This window comes from Melospiza melodia, chromosome 6 (genome assembly GCF_035770615.1).
Source record: "Melospiza melodia melodia isolate bMelMel2 chromosome 6, bMelMel2.pri, whole genome shotgun sequence".
NCBI lineage: Eukaryota > Metazoa > Chordata > Aves > Passeriformes > Passerellidae > Melospiza > Melospiza melodia.
Window position 1 is genome coordinate 56906969 of NC_086199.1, and position 22051 is coordinate 56929019.

Genomic DNA, 22051 nt, shown 5'->3' on the forward strand with positions numbered 1-22051 from the left:
CAGAAGGTACAAGCCTAGAAAGTAAAATCACCTTTTCATTTTGTTTATGCCTTTGTTCTAATGAAGCAGTTTCCCCAACTCTTAGTCCTAAAGTTGCACCCATAGCATCTCAGAGCAATTCTCTCTCTCCCACTTCCATCAGGTAAAATTATCATGAATCATTAAGGGAAAAAAAGACCTCTAAGATCATCAAATCCAATAATTTGCAGGCTCAAACTTTAACATATAAAAGCTCACCAAAAAAGCATTTGTTTAGTATTTCTTGAGAAGAGTAGATTTAAGCATCTGGTCCTGAATATGATGAGGCTCTGAATGCATACAAAATAGATTTTTAAATATACATATTTTTATTATATTTTTATTCCTGTGGTGTTGCAAGTTCACGTGTTCTATTTTTAAAATTTTGTCAATACAGACTTTTGAGAAGCTTTAATGATGTTTCATTTGCTATGGGTTAGATTTTTTTTTTTTTCCTGTTTTAATAGTATTTTTGACATTTGAATTTTTGTCCTTCATGTATTATTGGAAACTATGCACATATGGATTTGGTAAGGCTATATTAGTAAAAATTTTGAGCAAAATATCAGGATATGCCCTAATTATATGTGTATCTTTCAGGATCTGATGCATGCACAACCACTAGTATTGAGTCAGTATCTCCAGGGCAGGTAAGAGCTGAATAGTCTGTGCAATAATCTGGTTATTATGGTACTATATTATAATATGCTGCCCTTTTAGTCCCTAATAAAAATTGTATGTTTGGAATACCATTTTATATGCCAAAATTGGATTACTGGTACTTTCTCTGTACAGCAAGGGACAAATAAATATTTAGTCTGAAGACAGAAATCTATGAAGTAACAAGACCTGAAAGATCATGAAGATTTATTAAGTGTGGAAAATAGAAAAAGATGCAATATAACCCTAATGTATGAAAAAGCTAATCCCTGAAGTTATTTCATAAATAAATACAATAAGCAATGTAAAAATGATGAGATTCAAAGTTCAGCTGTTAATATCTATATCTAATGTTAGATAGGTGTGAAACAGAACCTTGTAAGCAGTTTTTTCAATTTTTTTTTGCTAGAATAACAGAATTGTGAAAGAGGATGACAGGCAAACTGCAGAGGTAAGTGTTTCACATTGAGAGCTGAACAGTGTGCTGGTTTGTCTTAGCACACATATGATTTACTGATGGGACTGAAAATGCTGAAAGATTGGTCGCTGGGTGAAAAGAAAATTACACTGTTTTAAGAAATTATGAAGCACCTGCAAAAGAAGTGTAGGACAGTGGGCTTGCCATTTGATCTTTTCATCCTATCATGCACCCTGCTATAGCTCAATTAAAATCAATATACTAAATAACTTTAAATATCTGCTATAGCCATTTTGGTGTATGTCAGTGGTTTAGACTTTCCATGACATTAACATGCTGAGGAGCTTGGCTTTAGGAGGATTGATGTAATGGACTCTGGAATGGGAGAGGTTAACTCAAAAGTTCAGAGAGGAGATTCCAAAGTCAATATTCTTTAAGTGCCTTTTAAAAATTATTTCTTTTGTCAACAGCACATATTCAAAAGCAAATGTCACTGAAAAGGAAATGGCTTTTTACAATGAAAATCTGTCCTTGGGCAGGGGAAAAGAGGAATCTGGACTTGATTCTCTGTTTCATGTGTATCCCTGTACTTTCAGAATGCTGCAAAAGGATTAATTGATCGAAGGCAGAATGATCAAAGAAAGATTTCTCAGGGAAGGTTGGTTCCTCGTTCTGCTGGCTTTGAAAACTCTAAAGAGAAGCTCTCACACCAAAAGGAAAACTTTGATCCACGTAAACATATGGATACTTTACCTAAATTCTCCCCTTCAGCTGGTGATGGTGGCAGAATGTCTCTTAATACTTGCGTGAATGTTTGTGAAAATGAACTTGGAAAATCATTCCTCAAGAAAGGGAAGGAAAATGATGTTCCTTTAAGAACCCATCTACCAGGACCAGGAATAGGAAATATGGACTCAAAGCTAAAAATTCCTGTTCCAGAAATGAGGGACCATAAAGTTCCATTTAAACCAGAATTTAAACTGTGTGGACTGCGTCCTCCTCTATTACGGGCTGTGTCCTGGGATAGCTTGGAGCCTGGACAGAAGGAGAAAAACCCTTTAAAATTACCATCTGAGGAAGATAAAAGCTTTCTTGGTAATAAATCCAACAATCAGGTAAAAGCATTCAAAGACCTTCAAATCCAAGTTCAACCAGTTCGAATGCAGAAGCTGACGAAGCTCAGAGAGGTAAGTTCTGTCATCAGCTATATCCTGTTTTAAAAAGGCATTTTCATACCCTACTAAACTTTTAACTTGTTTAGAATTATTTTTATCGCTGCAAGAAACAGACAGTGATAAAATGGGAAACAGTTTCAGCATAAACAACACAAAATTGATCATGTTTTTTCTTTGCAACTTTTCTTTACTAAATTGTAACCTGTAAGCAAATTCCATGGAATTACTCTATTTCTTAGTTCTCCTCAGGTATGCATCAAGTGCACTGTGGTACTTCACGGTGTACATATGCATGTGCTCTTGCATGTTTATATTTGAAGATCTCAGAGGACAGGAAATGGGTTTGTAATGATTAGTTGGTTATTGAACTGTCTCAGAAAATGTTTCAAAGTGTTCAGAGATGTAGAACTGGGCATCTCTGACAGCAAGGGCAGGTAGAGCATGTCCAGATTTACAGTTCCTAATTATAACCTGCTGCAAACCTGTCAGCTTCTAAATGAGTAATCTGTTGTTAAATAAATTCCTAAATAGTAAGTAATTAAATCCTAGGAAAAAAAGCAGAAAATTCATGAAATGATAAATCACCAATAGAAAGCAGTGAACATGTATCTATTGCTAATAATGACTTTTGAAAGAAAAAAAAGAGGCAGCAGGTACTTTCCTGAACACCCTAATAAGGAGATTTTCCTTAACCCCCAGTAGTTAATATTTTAAGATGAATATAAGGCTGACAGGTGAGGACCTCAATTCTGAACTTTGATTGATTAATTCCTATTGTATTGTTTGGGAATGGCAGCTTCATTATTCATCCCTTCTTGTTGATATAACACACACATTCTTAGTGTGTATGTACTGGGAGTTTTGATTATAGGGCCCCATATAATTCCAGGAGCAATTCTTCCCTGTGAGGGGGCTGAGGCCCTGGCACAGGGTGCCCAGAGAAGCTGTGGCTGCCCCTGGATCCCTGGCAGTGTCCAAGGCCAGGCTGGATGGGGCTTGGAGCTGCCTGGGGTGGTGAAGCTGTCTTTGCCCATGGCAGGGGCTTTGTAACCACATGATCTTTAAGGTCCCTTTCAACCCAAGTCATTCTATAATTCTTTAATTCTATCATTTTGAATGACCTAGAAACTGATAAGCACAAATAAGAGAATAAAAAAATTTTTGCAACATGATCTATAATTCCAGTTAGGCAAGATTTGAGCTCTGTCTCCAGTGGGAATTGTCTACTCATAAACAAAAACAGATATTTGTGAATTTAAACATGTGAGAATATGAAAGAAAATGAGAAGATGATAAAAGGAGAAATAAGACAACAAGGTTTAATCCTTGAGAGTGCATTTTTCCCTACCTGTAAGGAATATAGAGGTAGAACACAGTAACAATGAAGCATCCCAAGTTCTGGTCTTAATAAAGTCAAAGTCTCATATGTAGGATTTTCTGAATTTCTTGTGTTATTTGGGATACTTAGTTATTACTGTGGCTATATCAAAATTACTTTTTTATTGTCAGGTACTGAAGCTGTCACTTACCAAAACTCTACATATCTACTTGAATAAGGGGCACATTTCACAAATCTCTGTTTGCATGACCAGGAATTTTTCTAAATAATGCCTGTATGGAATTTGAAATATGTAATATTCTAGAGTGTGTGTGAATTTATGAGTATCCTGGTATGTAGCATCTGACTGTAATGCAATGCAAATATCTCTATTATGTTTATTAACTAAAGTAAGTGTTTTATTTACATGTGGCAGGGATATTTAAATTGAGATTTGTAGTTTAGTTAGAAATATTGTTGTTTCTCTTCACAGGAGCATATCTTGATGAGAAATCAAAATTTAGTTGGACTTAAACTTCCTGAACTTAGTGAAGCAGCGGAACAGGAAAAAGGTGCAGTATCATAAAAACTGGAAAGAATGTTTGTTATATACTGATTTTTATAACTCACTGTTATGTGGGGGTGAGGAGAAAAAGTCTTAAAATCTTCAATTGCTATAATAGTTAAAGCAGTCATGGAGAACAGTAATAAATTATCAACAAGAGAGACCAATAGTGGAAAGTACCTCATTTTCTTGATGATTAGAACCAAGAAGATACTGTAGCTATTATTATAACCAAGGGAAAAGATGCACATGTGGAATGGAGTCTGGCTTGTACCTAATAGCTGTAGGACTGAAGTTTCAGTAACTTTCTGTAAAAACATTTCAGCAGTGATGGACTAAATGGATGTAAGTTCTGCAAGATACTATGGTCATAAGGGTGAGTATTATCCCTGGGAGTATAAATAAGAGATGGGATGCTTTATTCTTTTTTTTTTAATTATTATTTTAGTGTATGTGTGGCAAGTATTGAAATGGCATTTTCACTTCTGGTCTACATTTCCATGTCAATGTCAATGACAAAATGTAAGGCCAGAAAAGAGTCATAAAGGTGTTTGAAGGACTGGAAAAATATGCCTTGCAATAAGTAGGATTTTTTTAACCTCAATTTCTGTGATTTTGAAGGAAAAATAAAGGAGAAGACTTTAAAACTCTACATAAATGAAGAAAAAGAAATCTGGCACCAAATATTTTCTCCAATCTAAAACAAGCAAAAAAGATTTGATGCCTGTTGCTGCATTTTAAAAGATTCAGAATAAAGAGTAAAGATATGAACCTGAGGATAATTCAACATGTGGAAGAGTTAATTAGCAGTACTCTTAGCTAAAATATTAAACCAAATATGTCAACCTAAAATATTTAAGCCAAAACTATATATTTGTTTGGAAGTAGTGAATTCAGAACTTGTTCAGTGTGACATTAACTGAAATGAAGATGGTTACTATGAAAGGAGCTGAAACTGATTGTCCAAGATTTAATCCAATGACAATTTCAATTTCTTTTAATACAGTAATACAATTTTCCTAATTCATACATTTGCACTGGGGCTAGCTCATCAGCTTTAAAGTTCCTGTTATACTCAGAGATGGTTGAGATACAACATTTCATGTTATGTCTGGAAATGGACTCATTTTCAGTGTGAATGAATAAAGATGAAAAAGGCTTCCTGTCCTCTATATTTAGTGTTTGTATCTTTGAATTATTAGATATGATGATATTATTCCTGTCACTCTGTTAATGTATAATTTCCCAGAAATTATTTAGCAGACTCTGTTTGAAACTATAAAATAGTTGCCATTTTACCAGCCTGCTACATAATTTTGGCAGGTTTGGAAATCTTGAGGAAAACATTGTGAATAAAATAAGCATTATTTTATCCAGCTTCTCAACATGGATCTCATGAGTATCAGAAGCTTTTTCTAGTCCAGTAAGTTTTCTAAATGGTAGCCAGAACTTTAAGGGTCAACTCCTTGTCCTCAGTGGGGAAAACAAGCAAGGGGTCAAATTCTTAGTGAATTTGTTAGGGAGACCTACTTCCTTACATTGTCATAGAAGCCACCTTTTCAACTGGAGTGGTAATTTTGCTTAAACAATAGGAAATAGTCAGATAGTTCATTATTACTGTTATGAATCCAATGTACTGTCTCCATCATGGTTTTTATCAATGGCAAGTTACTGTCACCTTCTGAGTAAACACAACTCTGCATCTACACAGCTAAGTGGAATGGATTAATTCTGGTGTCAGACTGGGTTTTATGGGGATACATGTGACTGTTTTTAAGTAAATACTGGAATTTTTTTTATATAAAGCAAATGCACAAAACTAAAATGTAGCTGGAAAGAATCTCTCCTTCCGTTCCATCTTTCATGTTAATGCTCTCCAGATTGACACACTAATTACATGGCAAGTCTAAGAATTCTTCTGTTAAACTTATGAACAGGAGAACTGTTCAAAGATTCATTCCCAAGTCTGGGATTCAGGCTGGGGAATCTGCCTTTCCAACAGGAGAGTCCTTCATGAAATTCTGGTAAGACAGAAGGAGATAAGGGAACTAATATATGTGAAATAAAATAGAATTAAAATACAGAAGCTAAGTAACAAGAATTTTAAAGAAGTGTTAGCCATGTCTTGGTCCTTATGAAAGTGACAGAATCAGAGAATGTAAGTATAACCTTTATATCCTGTTTCAATTGACATACAGTGCAACAGGTACCTGATGAAATTTATAACCATAAATGGTGTACAAAATCTGTAGTATGGTACATTACACTACATCTTAGCAGGTGGCATTTAAAGCCTTAGAAAATTACAGCATTCCATTACAAAATCTCAGCTAAAATAATGTGTGACTTTTCAAGTAACATAATTTTTTTTAATCTGAAAATGTCTTTAGGCCCTTCACCTCTGCCTTCACCCACTGAAGAGGAGGAGACAAAGAACAGCTCTGATGTCATGCCCAGCATTCCTGATGTATTGCTGCGAAAACTAAGAGTGCACAAATCCCTTCCAGGAAGGTAAAAGCTCATTAGAAGTGGAAACACATCATCCAGGACAAGGCACACTAATGGTCTCCAGCCAATTTCTCTCCATTCATTCATAGGGAGATAAATTATTGCATCTTAAAATGTGCAACACAGATTTACTGAAAAATTCTGGGGAATGCACCAGTTTCCAGTAACTGGCCAACTTTTAAAATTAGTTTGACAGTTCTACATAGCCTTAAACCTTAATTGCATGCTACAAGTAGATTTTCATACAGATTTTTCCACTCCTGGTTTCCAGGACTGGTGCTGCAGATATGTACTCATATTGAAAATATTATTTCTCACCCCCATGAAAATTATCAGGCCAGATGATGGTTTCCAATGGTAGAATTTGGGCATGTAAAAGATCTGCAGTTTTTCTTCAGTTGACAATTTTTTAGAGAAACTGAGTTTATTTTGCAAATGTAGTTGAAGGACTCACTTGTGAATTCACTGATTTGGACTTTCTGAAATGTTAAAACAATCCCAAACTTATTCAGCCAAAAATGATTCCTCCATTCAGCCACATGGTTATGTAGCAAAACCACCAGAGCCTTCAGTTTTCTGAGCTGTCAATAAGGATTCTCTGTGCAGGTGAAATAAATATTTAACAATTATAGCGAAGGAATTGTTATATACACTATTTTATATAAATGAATGCATGAGGTGAAGAACTTCTTAGAGACCATTGCTTGATTGTAATCAATACAGAAAAGTAGTGGAAAACTCTGGAAACTCAAACATAATTATTTTGTTCAATTAAGTATTAGAATAGCTTTGTTTTTAGAGAAAAAACTCATTAAAATGTGAATTTTTAAATTTTTATTTCTAGCTCCCCACCACTCACTGAAAAAGAAGTTGAGGTAAGTAGGCTATTATTTTAGATGTGTTCCAATTTTAAGTGCTTATTTTAAGTCAAAGTGTGGTTATTAGAATGAGGTAATGAGGTGATTTTTTCCCCCCAAAATATATTTCTCATTTAAAAAAAAACAATAACAAAACACATGGAACTCCATCAAGACAACAATTTTGTGAAATATGAGCAATAGAAATTGTAAAACAACGGAGCAGGAGTAAGCAAAATATTTGTTTGTGTTGTTCATAACAAAATAGTAATTCACTTTGGAAATAGTTTTAATATTCTAAAGTAGTAAAAAAAAGGAAAGAGATTAAATAAGACCAGAAACTCAGCAATTTAAATTGCATTTTTATTAGCTTTGGGGCATTTTTAAATAATATCCTGCTGTTAGTTTACATAATTTTTGCTTTCTCAGTTCAAGGCAATAATTTTGTTTGCAGGTCTCTCTTTATCTTGTAGCATTTTTTTTTTTTTTTAGATTTTAAATCACATACCAGTGAAGAAAAAGATCTTTTTTTACAACACTGCAATTTACTGGAGCTGTCGGTCCCTTGTGCTTTGCAAAGTATTAATCCTAAGAAGTTATGTAAAGAAAGAAATAATCTTTAAAAGCAGGGTGCAAGAGAATAAAAATGTTAATACTTCCAGGGGTAGGTGTTTATCCCTTAGATAAAACAATGCTCATGGTGAGCTCATCCCTGGACTTCCTCTGCACAGACTATCTGTTTAAAAACCCTGGGGACCCTTGGAGGAAGTCCAGCTAAAAAACAGATCTATTGTGAATTCTGGTGCTTCTCGTAGGCTGCTTCCTTCATTTTGTCTCTGCCCTACAGAGCTCCCAGAAAAACATTCAGGAAAAGAGGCAGCAACACATTTATTATTCCTATTTCAGTGGAAATAAATAGAAGTGATTTTTCAAAGAAAACAAATTTAAAAATACTTTCCATTTTTCTGTTTCAATACTTATTTAAGCGGAAAAGTTAGTTAAACATATACCTTATTCATAAGTTGTTATTGAAAATTATATTACTGTGAGACTTATTGGAAAATGTCTTTTTTAAATCCAAACAGAATGTATTTGTACAACTCTCCTTGGCCTTTAGAAATGATAGTTATACATTGGAGTCTAGAATTCAGCAGGCAGAGAGAGAGAGAAATCTTACTGAAGAGAATGCTGAGAAGGAACTGGAAAACTTTAAAGCAGCCATTACGGTAAGGAAACTGTGGGAATTCTTTTCCTGAACTGTAGTGTACCTGAGAGTGCACAAACATCACAAATGTGTTTGACTTGTAAATTCAGCCCCAAAACTTCATTTTCTGCTGCTCAGACTTCTTGCCATGAGCTGCCTACTACTCTGAGTGAGGGCATATTCTGCCAGAGTGGGCCAGCACTGCTGGAAATGCCTACGGCATGCTTCCCTGGTCTAGCAGATTTCAGGAATAAATACTAGGAATTTGCTGTTCAGTTCTTGAAATAAGCCTGTGACATAGCTAAGAGCATCCAGAACTCCAGTTGGAGCACTGATCCATGCTCTCCTGAGCAAGACCTTCTTTACCGGTAAATTTGAAGTGTCCAGATATGAAAGATGCCAAAATAATTTGAAACTTGAATCCTGAGATCTGTAACTTGAAAGGCCTCTTAACTGCAGATACTAGAAGGCAGGCTGTGTGAAAGGAAACAGCAAGGAATACTTAGGGAATAGGTACAATCTCAGGCTCAGGTTCTAGGCCTGAGTACACTTTGATTCCAGCTGTCCCTGGTGTTCCTTTACAGCAGTAGTTTCAGTCCTTCCTGCCAGCTTTCTCTAGGTTTTCTAACTGGAATAACAAAAAATTTGCTAAAATGTGTCAACTGAAGTGCTGTGCGTGTCTTTGTGTGCAAAGGGAGGGATGGTTACACACCAGGCTGATAAATGAAATAGCCTTAGACCCAGCATGCATTATTGCAGGGAGGTGCTGCCATTCTTATGAGAATAGTGAGGAGAACATGTGATTCTCCCATTTACTTTATCAAGAATATCATCAGTTAAGAAAATATACAATTAAAGAAAGATTGTGGTCACATCTTTTCATCTGGAATTCCAAATCTCCATTTTCAAATTATTGTTTCTGTAAAAAAACTATTGAGAATATTTTGCTGCTCTTCTCTCTGTTCCCTGTGTAAAGAGCAAGCAGAAACAGTCTATTAAATCTCAGGCTTTTCAGACTGAAACAAGTCTGTTAGATTTGCCATGGATTTCTGTCAAGAATCTCTAATTAGGCATCAAGTTTCATGTTGCCAGCATGGGACAAATGTGATTAGGATTTTCTTCCTTTGAGCAGTTCACACGCTACAGTCTGGCTTTTATAAGCTTTTTTACATGATTTATAGCAAAGTGGAAACTGCCTTCCCCATAAAAGCTTTTGTTCTGGACAATGGAATAAACTAAGAAGCAATTAAAAGCAGTGATGGCTTCTGTAAAATCTCTATCATACTAGACCTAGAGTTGTTCCAATCTCATTGAGAGGTTATCTTCATTTCTGTAGGACTGGCACATATTTTATGGCTCAGTGACAGTTTTACCAATCTTTCTGATTTTTTAAATCAGTCTTGTGATAATTGATGTGTTATTCAGAAACCTAATTTCAAGAAAAAGCTGAACTACATGAATTTCCAATATTTTGGAGAAAATAAGGAGGTTACAGTTGTCAAGAAAAAAAAGGAAACTCTGATATTGTGTGCGTGATTTTTCCTAAACATATTCCCTTTTTCTTTTTCTTGCAGTCAAATTTTGGTTGCAATTTATTATCAAGGTAGCATTGCAATTCTTAAGACTGTCTTATTTTCCAAATAAGTGAAGTATCATGGAACTGAAAGAACACATGTGGCCTTCTTAATACTTGTGCATAGAAAATTAAAATGTCCTTTGTCCCTCAGCAATCATTTTTAAGTGCTAGTTGAAATGAACTTGGCATTTGTAGAGTTTACAGGTGGCAGAGCATGTTTCACTATAGATTTCAGAAGGGAAGTATCAGAAATGTGCATGTTTCACTATAGATTTCAGAAGGGAAGTATCAGAAATGTGCTGAGTCCTCTCTAACTGCTCAAACTGTGTTCTTGCAGTGAAGCACCAGGGCAGCTGCAGCACTGTGAGCTGGGTGCGCTGGCAGTGCTGGCACCCCTTGAGGCTAATCTCTCAGTGAGGAGTTCTGCCTGGACATTTCTACCCCATTTTGAGGCTCTGGCCATTCCATTTGAACTAAAACTATGCTGATAGAGCTGCTGTATTTTTGCTTCAGTCTTCAGCTCACCTGTGGCACCACTATGAGCACAGGGAAGCGTACCAGAGGCTCCTGGAGGACATCGCGGTGCTGCGGCGCTTGGCTGCCCGGCTCTCCAGCCGCGCCGAGATGGTCGGAGCCGTTCGCCAGGTGAGGGCATCCCGGTGTTTAACTCTGTCCTGGATCCACAGGTGCTGTCTTTGCCAGCCTGGGCTAGAGGTTGTGTTTTATTTGCCATTTTGACAGATTAAAGACATTAAATACAACATTGTATGTTGTATTGCATGAGCTAGACGAATTGGACCTCTACAACCTGTCCAGACACAGATTCTTACAGTTGTAGTGTCAGGTAACAGACCCCTACAGTCTGGAAATAGAGTTCCAACAGAAGATTGTCCATTAAGCTATTTATTGTCTGTACAACAGAAACATATATTTTATTCAGAACGACAGCTGCATCACAAGAAACTAATTTCAAATCAGTGCAGCACATAATAAAAATATTAAGGGGAAAAAAAAGAAAAGAAAACTTATCTGGATCAAAAAATTAATCTAATTCAGTCACTTGCCTTTGGCAATAGCTCAGTCAATTACAAAGAGTATGAGAACAGAATGAGTATAAGTAAGAACACATCAATACCCACCCAGATTTAAGAATGTTCCCTCTGCCCTCTAAAGTACCCAGATTGATGCCAGTGGCTAAGACCTTTGAGAGTTTTAAAACAATTGTGGTATACCACGTAAGTAATCAGATATACCCTGCCTCTGTGCCTGTGAATATATGACAACATCAACTGTTATATTCTGTGAAATGCATATGAATTGGCATTTTCTTCTGTCTTAGGAATTTTCTGTCATGGAGACACCAATATTTCCTTAAGAACAACAGCTCCAGATTTAGCCCTGACATGGAGCATACATATGGAGGCAAATGATTTGTTGGAGATGTGTAGAGGTTACCTGGATATTTCCCTCTTTTCTTCCTTAGGAGAAGCGTATGTCAAAGGCAACAGAAGTAATGATGCAGTATGTGGAAAATCTGAAAAGGACATATGAAAAGGATCATGCCGAACTAATGGAGTTCAAGAAACTTGCCAATCAGAATTCTAGCAGAACCTATGGTGCATCTGGTAAAGAAAAATAAAAATTTAGGGATTTGTCTTGCCTCTAATTCAGAGAGTTGTTGGTGCTATTAATGATTTAAAGTATTGTGAAGCCTGTCCATGAAGTTCTGATCTACAGGAGTAGATTTTCAAATGTTACAGAAATAAGATGCTTCATATGAGCCATACTTAATGCTACAGTACAGTAATTTGAATTCACTATCACTTACCAAATTCTGATGAGATGCAATCATATTTTCTCATGGCCTCTTGTAAATCCATGTACTCTGCACAATTTTAATGCAACTACCTTTCAGGTCCAGATGAAGGCAAAATTTCATTATTAAAAACACTTTTCTTTTTACAACTTCTTCTTTCCTTTGCTGGAAACTAAAACGTGAGGATTTTCCTTTGCAATTACTCGTACATGGAGGCCAATAGTGGGATTTTTGCCTGATTCAGTGAAAGTAGTACTGATTTGGTTATTTGCAATTATTTCAAATTTCTTGTGCATGTGTAGTTGAGAAGACAAGACAATTGAGAAGCTGTATGACAATACTGTATGACAACAAATACATGGTCACTTACAGACCCTGTGTAAATATACTCTGAGTCTGAAATATAAGCAAGGGCTCTATTAATATTGTTTAGAGATACTCACATAGTCTAAGACTGTTCTTTATCTTTGTTTCTGTGCAGAAGATGGGGTTCCTCGTTCATCTAGATCCATGTCTCTCACTGTTGGAAAGGTATTTCTGCAATATAAAGAAAACTAACATTTTATGAAGTGAAATTTCTTTGTCTATACTCAGTTCTTTGTCTATTCTCAGTTCTTTAGGCTGTGGTCAAACAGTGCTGGTAAATTCTCAATATTGTTTATGCAATTTATTGCATGTGCTTTGCAATTTTGGATACACGACTTAGTATGGCTTTGTGCAATAATGGTAGTGCCTGATGTGAAACTCTAGTGTTTTATTTCTGCAAAACTTCCAAGTGTTGGAGATAACTCTATCACAAAGCTTGCTAAAACAACCAGTGATTTGGGAGGCATGAGTCCCAGTATGAACATTATGAAATTCGGTGACCAGGTGCATTATACTCACTCTACTGTTTATTTTCATATTTTTATTTGATTGGTTCTTTAGGTTTAGTTTGTTCCTGCCACCTCTGAGTGTTGGGTATAAAGAATTACAACACAGAGCATGCAGAGGGCAAGATGGGATTTCAGAATGAGAACTCCATAGGTTGAAGCAGAGGTCTCAAAAAAAAGAATAAATTTAACAGGGATGAGTCCAAATAATAGAGAGGAGACAAAAAAGAAGCCAAACACTAGAATGGACTTCCTACCATGGCTGCAGACTTCCCAAAGTATTTTTTCAGGAGTACATTAAATAAAACTGTCATTAATTAATGGATATGGTTGGTTTTGTCTAGAACCAGAATCGTGGAGTGTTCACTAAAGCTGTGTTCACTTCTTTCCTGTAAAGTTGTCTAAAGAGCAGAATCTTAGAAGTGTTTGGATATGCACTAAAACAAACCTGTTAGATATTATAAGTGTTTTGATGTTTTTGCTTAGCTGGAAGCATAGATTTTACATAGATTTTATAGGATTAATCATTTGGCTACTTACCAAATGACAGCAAAAAGTTACATAATCTGTACTTGAGCTAGAATATAGCATGCAATTAGCATGTGTTTGGCATAAGAGAATTTTTATGGTCTTTGGGAAATATAAGCAGTGTTGCATGATGCTATCTAACAATTCAGGGGTGGGGAGAAGGGGCTGGTCTTCTGTGGAAGGAATGAATGTTTTTGTTTCAGCAAATTATAATTAATATGTTTACATGTAATTAATATATCATACTGGGTACAGTATATCATAATAGGTACACAGCAAGATAAGAGTTTCATGTGTGACTTCAGCATTTCCAGTCATTGTGACACTGGCACTTTCCCCAGTATCATTGTGCTTCTGCTTATCAAAGATAAAGGCCTATGATAAGAGCTGACAATATAAACTCAGAACATTTCTGTTGTGTGATTTAAATTGGGCTTTCAATATGGAGGGAAAAGCATCAGCATCTCTGTGTCACATCTCATTTCACATTAAGCACTTGCCATACCAGGCAGTACAAGATGAATTTCTGGGAAAAACCATGACCTTTTATTTTACTTTTGCTCTCAACTCTCCTTTTCCCAAAGGAGACACTGGCCTACATCTTTGCCCCACTAATTAACCCACAGAATTGTTCTTCATTCTGTCTTGTTGTATGGTAGAAAAAATAATTGTTGTTTCTCCCAGAATATGCCTCGAAGGAGAGTCAGTGTTGCTGTTGTTCCTAAATTTAACTCCTTGAACATTCCTGGTCAGTCACCAACAGCTTCACCTATACCTTCTATGCCATCCCTGGTAAGTAAAACCCACATTTTAAAGTTACCAGTTTTTGTCTAAACTATTTTTGCATAGGGGTAAGCCATAGTTACTGTAGAATGAAAGCTTTTTCATTGATTTAACTTGTTTTGACTCCACCCTGAAGGGGGTGGACAGAGGTAATTCCTATTGTGTAAGGGGATATTGCAATCTACCTCCATGAATGATTCCCTTTGGGAAGAGCTGAATAGGGCAGGCTGCTGATCCACAGGCACTGGGCATTGGTGACGAAATTTGCCTTTTAATCTGAAGTAACACACAGGAAAGAAATAATGAAAATAGCTGTACACTGTAGAAAAGAAATTTCAACCAGAAGCCACAGATCACAGCTGGACTGCTGTTCTTCATTGCCAAAAATCCACTGAACAGCAATAAATGTAATTAATGTACAGAAATGTATGTGGTAGCAATTTAGAGGTTCTGTGATGATCTGGGATCACTGGAGCCATCAGCCTCTATATTGAATTTTATTTTGTTAAACTTTAATAAATTAAATGAAACTCTAATCAGAGCATAATAAATCCATACAAATGCTTTGGAGAAAACCTGCAAGATATACTTACTGTTCAGAGATGAGCTAAGATGGGACAATTAAAGTTATGGAGTTTTCTGTTAAAATATAGCGTTATTTAAATGAGGATTTTGCTGAGAAGCTAAATCTATTTGTCTATTTTACTTGTAAGAAAAGCATCTGTTTGTGCAATTTATTTATTATGTACTCCGAGTCAATTGTTTTTTTGCCGTGGTTTATTATGAATTATTTTTATTTAAAATTTCCCATTAAAAACTCAGTAATAAATGCATCTTCTTAGGATAATAGGAGAGGAGCAAGAGAATAATTTTACTGTTCGGTGATCAATATATGAAGGAGAACATTTTCTGGGGAAAAATAAACAGGGTAGAAGGAAATGTCAGAGAAAATTCTTAGTGTGCAAGTCCATTGTTTGCTCTGGTTAATTGGAGCAATGTGGAAGCACCACATTAAAGATACTGTGCTTATGAATATGGGAAAGAAACCTGAGCAGCACACTGCCTTTGTTATTTTATTGAACACTCATTTGAAATTAATTAATAAATTTTAATTGGTATTAAATTATTTAGTCATGAATGTTAACTAATTGATGAATGTAACATTTATTGCTATGCTTTACTTACAGTCTGAATCACCCAGTAATGGAAGGAGCAGCCTAACATCTACTCCTGCTCTGCCAGCACTTCTAGAAAAGTGAGTTTTGTCTAGGTCATCTCAGTAACTATTAAATGATAATACTAAATGATAATTTAAAGAATCATATTTTGAAATACTGTGATATTCCTACTGCTCGTTAGAATGCTTTAAACATGCAAATTAAAAGCTTTCAACGTGTACACGACTACAAAATATTGAATTTCATGTATTTTAGATTAGTGCTGAGGCAGGACAAAATTTATCTTATGTCCTTGTTTTACCTTGTGCTTCACTAAGAATGTAAGTATGCAACAACTGAGAAAACAAAAATGGGAAACCACAGCACTGGCTGCTACTATTCAAAAGAACTCTTCAAGATCTAGACCACTTTTGAAACTGCACAGAATTTGTGAGAAAATACAACTACCAAAAAACCTTATCAATATTTCATACCTAGGAAAACAAATCATGTTACCAAGTAACAGAGGCAGAACTTGAAATTCAAGTTTGAGCCTAAGTGTGTGTGCATGGGCCAGCTGGTCTAGTAGTGTAGAATTACCCAGACCAGCACAGTTTTGTGTGTTTAAGCACTTCCAGCTTATACTCATGGTTTGTTTAAAGTCCAAGTGAAAATAATGTTTATTGTTAATATGACTTGAGGGAAAATCCATTGCCCACAGATTGTGTCTATCAGATGGAACTATTTTAGTGCCAGGAAAACAAGGCCTGTGAAAAGGGTGAGATTCCAGAAGTTGAAATGGGATCCATTGTTGAGCTCATTAAACCTTGATTTTGATAGATCTGCCATGTCTCAATCACTTAATCTTTCTGTCCCAGATAAAATAAATGACAGGAGAGCACTGCAGGAAGACAGCAATATAAACCAACTTATCTTCAGGCTAAATGCTCCAAAATTTACTTGAGAAAAGTTCTGGAAAGTCAGCACAGGAGAATACATAAAAGGCAAAAAACCCCAATGTTTTGTTGAATTGGTATTTGACATTACTTCTGTTATGTTCCTCTTATGTGGCAGGTTACAATTTCTAAGATGAGTTTTAGAAAGTTGAGGGTAATGTTTTCATGAATAGCAAGTAAATGTCATGGATGAGCCAGGTAAGAAAGGTTCTTTTCTTTTTTAAAGAAAAATAAAAATGATAGTTTTCTTACCTTAGAAACATAATAATTACTGTTCTTAAATCACAACATCCTGAAACAAATATTTTTCTTGTGTTCCATTTTTTTCTTTTGATAGACATTTCTCCAATGTACATTCAAAAAGACAAATCATGACTCACAAAATTGCGGCATACTCCAAATACAACACATTTCCCTGATGTTATTTTCTATCTGTCTGCTTCTTTTGTCTTGGCAGTGGGAAGTCAAATGGAGAACCTGACTGTGAAACCTCAACTCCTGTGCTGACACAGAGTGGGTTGGAAGAGATCAGTCCTGAAACTAAAGCCAAGATAGAAGAGGAAGCATATAACAAGGGGTGGGAATACCTGTTGTGAACTAAACCTGTAAAAATGTGCTACCAGATGAGGACATGTGTATTTAAAATTTAATTTTAAAAACAGTAGTTATGTTGTTGGTCTCACAAAATATTTCACAGAGCATGTTTTGGGGCAGTTTAAAACTTTGGAATCTGTTTCTGAATGTCAAGCACAGAATTTTGCATTATGTGAAGAGTGAGATAAATTTTGATCCTCTCCTGCAGAATCCAGCATGCCATCTGACTTTAGCACTGAATTGCATTTATTCTCCAGGAAAAAAGTAGTATCTAGAGGATATATAAAGTGATCTAGAGCTATAGAGAAATGTTTACTGGCTCCTTTACAATAGACAGAAATTGTTCTCTGTGGAGAACAACTTCTTTTTTGTTCAAAGGGATAAATTTGAGATCAGCTCTAATATAATCCTCTGTTCAGGAAGGGTGGCTGTCTGTGTGCCTTACTCATGGCCTTCAGCTAATTTTTACTCTTATTCAGGTGCTGCAACACTTCTACTTGTGTTTTATTGCATGTAACAAAACATAAAGCTAATTTTTCATTAGATCAGATCATGCTTATACATCTTATGCTAAGAAAGAAATGTTTTATCTGCTAAAGATATCAGGAAGCCTTGAAGAAGGCCAAAGAACTTCAGGAACTGAAGGAAGAAGAGGAAGAGACACCCAAAGAAAGTCATGAGGAACATGAAGAAAGTGAAAATGAAGATGAGATAAAAAATCTGAAAAGCAGGTGAGACAGTAGTGTAATATGTCCATACAAGACAGGCCACTTTTTTCTACTTGTGGTACCCAAGCAAGTGTTTTATCCTGTCCTTTTGCCATGTTTTCCTCCTGGGGAAGCATATTAAAATAGCAGTATTTCCAAAGAAAGTAATATTCTAACACAAGATAGTTGCCAAACACAAAACTTTTGATTTTGATATTTCAGTTAAAGCTGTATGTTTACATCACGATGCTTTATCTTGCTGGGGTTTGGTTCTGATTTGAGGTAAAAGAATGGTCCATAGAAGTTCCTTAGATGCCAAAATGTATCCCTGTGTGAATATGCACTGCCTTATAAAGTTTGTAATTCAGGAGCACAAACTGGTGCTGGGTGTCATTCCTGTCACTGGAGAGACACTGCATCCATCTGCACCCAGTGCTCTCTCTCTGTACATTACAGAGGCATTGAATGCTGGCCAAAGCCAGTAATATGTCCAATCCCAGGTTAAGGCAGGGATCCTTGCCTAATCCAGAAGAATTCCTTTCCATTCCATAACCATTATAGCTATAAACATCTGTTGGTTTGAGATTTCAGCCGCCTTCAGAGAGCAACCATCTCATTAGTCATGACACTCTTGGAAAGAAATGTTTACCACATATTCCAATGTTTAATTTAGTTGATCAAGGTATGAACAGTGCAGAATTTTGCATGATACCAAGCTCTGAGATTTGCCAGCTGACAGGTGGGAGAAATAGGAGTCAAGTTTACAATCCCCAGCTGTCTCACAAGTATTACTCATATGGAATAGTTGGAGTTGAAATATCTGAGTGTACAGCTCTCCATAAAAGAGCTCTACAGTTTGATTCTTCTTTGACAAGGTGTTTGTCTAAGGAAAAAAGATGGTGCCACCTATGGCATCTTCCAAACTGAAAAGCTCAAGATGAAAATATTGTATTTGATTAATATATAATAATTTTCTTTTCATTTTACAGCAGACTTGAAGTCATCGTTAATTATTTATATATCCTGTACCCCAAACTGTGCAAACACTGGAACGTGGTGTGGCTTGTGGTGGCTGCAATAGTCATTTTTGCTGTGGTGTTGGGAATCTACCACTCCTACAACTCCTGTGATGAAAAGTCAGAGGCAGCTGAAGGGAAGGCCAGCTGCTCTGCGGCCCAGCAGTATTCCTGGTGGAGCTCAGGATTCCGACAGCCCCAACGCGCGGAATAACAGAGGGACAGCCGCGCCCTTGTGGTCCCTGAGCGAGTTTGGGTAGTAGAGCACCGTGTTTAAAGGTAGTGCTTAGTCATCCCTGTGGCTGCTCCACTGATCCCTTAGGCAAGTGTGTTACTCCACACCACCAGGTTTGGGATCCATGGTGAGCATTCCTTGCTAAGATGCCAATCTGATCAATAATCCTGTCTTTCCTCTTATTGTCAAGGACTCGTAGAAATGAAGTAGTGTTGAATCATGGTAAGGTTGTGGCAGTAATCAACAACCTGCAAGACATTTAAAAGAATGATTTGCACAGGACATTGACATTTTGAAGACCATCATAAAACCCACATTTGCAGTTAATGCTTTACTTTTCCTGAATTTACTGTTGATTGTTGAAGTACTAATTGCATTTAGTCCTTTGGGTTTTAAGAGGCTAATTCATTTCCTTATTCATGACTATTGGGCAGAAATAGAAGCACTTCCATGGAAGAATATAATTATATTCTAAGACCAAATGCCTTGCTGCTAAAGTCATTTTATAAGAGGAATTATCTATATGATTATTTAAATGGAATGCTAAGTACATGCATAAATGTTTTTTATGATATGTTTTAAGAATGGGACCACCACTTTTTTTTAAATGAGATACTCAACAGAACCTAAAATGGGGTCTAGGTGAAATAGGTGGCACAGCTGTTATCATCCAATAAGTCTGGAAACTTCTGCTATATAAAAGTTTCCAAAAATGAATGTATGCCACTCAGTGTCAGCACTGGTTACAGCCAAAAGTGGTAGCTGCCTGGAAGGGTCCATGTGCTACCCAAGCCCAAAACACAACAGTCTTGGACATAGGAAGCAATCTTCAATTCTTGATTGAAAATGAAAACAAATATCTTCAAACCTCTGTACAGAGGTGACCACAGCACGTGGACTCTGCCCTCCTGCTAACACTGGAATAGGCATTCTTTGAGATCTGCAGCAGGAGCAGAGCTCTGAGAGCAGCCAGAACCCAACCTGTGCCTGCATGAATCAGGCCATGGTGGCAGTGAGGCCTTAGGAGAGCTCACTGCATGTTTTCAGTAGTTCATTTTCAGAATCTGATGCCAAGACCAAAACTGATCTGATACACTTCCAAAGCTGAGCTCATCTTTTGCCCAGATTTTTTGCCAGTTCTTCCTACTTGGGAATTGTGAGTTCTTACACAAGAATATGAAAGCTTGAATTTTTCGGACAAGTAATTTGAAAATGGTGAAGGCATTACCTGTACAAAACCCAGCACTTAGGGCTGGGACCAAAATGTGTGTCAGTGGAGGTGTGTCATTTGTACCTGCTGAGCACTACTTCTGAGGGAAGGTGAACCATGTTTGTCTCTCCATAGCTATGGCCACAATGGCAAATCCAGTGTGACCCTCGATTGCACTCCTGTCCTGCATCCTCCTGGCATTTTCTGGTTGAGAAATGGGTCTGTTTCCCATCAGAAGGATAAGAGTGTTATGAAGTACTGTAATTTCAGTTCTGATACAGTCAATATTGTCCTGTCTTCTTTTGGTGGGAACACTGAACTTTAGGCTAACTGTCAAAGAAAATAGGTTTCTAACTCAGTCAGAAATTTAGTTCACGTACCTGGCACTAATAACAAATATCCTGCTGGTGAATTTTTGTTGGCCATGTGTTTCTTAGAAGATATTTATATGGGAAAAGAAAAAAAATAAAAAAAAGAAAAGCAGACCACTACCACATTTTAGGGGGTGGGGAAGGGAGTCTATAAGCAATTAGAAGGTTGGGTTTTTTTATTTTTTTAATTTTAAAGTATATATATTGAGGAATAGTGTGCTTAAGGAAGTTCAAAAAGGATAAAGGGGAAGTGTGATTTGGTCTAAAATTGCAATTGGTAAAGAATAAGGAGAAGGTTTCTTGCAAATTACTTGGAATCTGGTTTAGTTAGAATTTCTGACTATGAAGAACTACCGTGGCCTTTCATGTATTTTTAGTATTTGAAGAAACTTGTCAGTTGTTTCTTGAATACTGTACTAAAATCAACTTCTTTAACTTAAGATTCTTTACAAATAACATTGCTATCTTAATAAGACAATAAAATTGAAAGTAATTTCTCCTAAATATTTAGATTTTTCTATGCCAAAAATTATGGCACATATTTATGTGATTGTGGAAATGTTGGGCTGCCCTGAAGAAAATTAATTAACAGTGCCTGTAATTGAATTAATTTGTTTTTATTTACATCTGCACTGTTGTGAGTCCAACAACTTATTTTAAATACACATGGAAAGTTGTTAATATCAACAGAACTCTCTAATTGCTTAGTGTTAAGTGTGTGAAAAGGTCTTTTTGGTCAGTAGGTGAATGAAGTCTCCATCCACTCTTAAAATTCAGCCCACTGGCTTTTTGTGGAATCAGTACAAAGGGACAATTCCCATAAGTAGTTGTACTGATTTGAGCTGAACTACTTGCATGTCTGAGGTAAGTATAATTTAGCCACAAATGAACTGAAAGAGGCAAGAGGTTTTAATGGGGGTGAAAAAATGAAGATAAAGTTTACTTAAAAAAAAAGTTCTTTTTATAACTACTTTGAGCAAACTGTCCACTAAAAATAACAAACCACAATGACTAACAGCACACTAAATAGCTATGCTTATATTTTTCAGTTATTTAATTAAACACCTTTTGTTTAATAGGAAACTAGATTAAACTCAAAAACTATTCTAACTATAATTTTATCTGTTGGATATTAGTTTGCTTTATCTGGAAAAAAAAGCCAAACAACCTCTTCCGTGTTCAAAGATCACATCAGATAACAAGAAACAGACCTATTATTTATGCTATTAACACTGAAATAGTTTTCTTGAGGTGCAATATTTATTTTTATGCTTTAACAAGACACATTTATGGTTTCTCCTGCACAGCACAAATGTTTCTAGCAAAAGGAATTTCAAAAGGGCACTATTTTTGTGTATCATATTTAAATTTGTAATATTGTAAGATTTTGCACAAGTGTGCTGGTATTGTACTGTATAGTATCACATACTTGAGTTTTGAAATAAAATTATAGTTTCAAAGTCCTCGGTGTTTTTACCTTAAAGATTTGGGGTGCTCTGTCTGCATA

General features: G+C 36.1%; 1 protein-coding gene across 5 annotated transcripts in view; it reads left to right on the plus strand.

Annotated features, from left to right (window-relative positions):
- Positions 1-22007, plus strand: part of IRAG1 (inositol 1,4,5-triphosphate receptor associated 1) — a 61219-nt gene extending 39212 nt beyond the window's left edge. For 4 of the 5 annotated variants that reach the window (XM_063158468.1, XM_063158466.1, XM_063158469.1 and 1 more), the window contains 15 exons: positions 619-668; positions 1088-1129; positions 1693-2283; positions 4083-4161; positions 6545-6665; positions 7507-7537; positions 8605-8745; positions 10813-10944; positions 11783-11924; positions 12597-12646; positions 14200-14307; positions 15486-15553; positions 16869-16988; positions 17605-17736; positions 18702-22007. In XM_063158468.1, coding sequence (XP_063014538.1) covers positions 619-668; positions 1088-1129; positions 1693-2283; positions 4083-4161; positions 6545-6665; positions 7507-7537; positions 8605-8745; positions 10813-10944; positions 11783-11924; positions 12597-12646; positions 14200-14307; positions 15486-15553; positions 16869-16988; positions 17605-17736; positions 18702-18942 — 2048 coding nt within the window. In that variant the 3' untranslated portion in view covers positions 18943-22007. The remainder of the gene's footprint in view (positions 1-618; positions 669-1087; positions 1130-1692; positions 2284-4082; positions 4162-6544; positions 6666-7506; positions 7538-8604; positions 8746-10812; positions 10945-11782; positions 11925-12596; positions 12647-14199; positions 14308-15485; positions 15554-16868; positions 16989-17604; positions 17737-18701) is intronic. The other variant, XM_063158470.1, reaches the window with a different exon arrangement.
- The last annotated feature ends 44 nt before the right edge of the window (positions 22008-22051 follow it).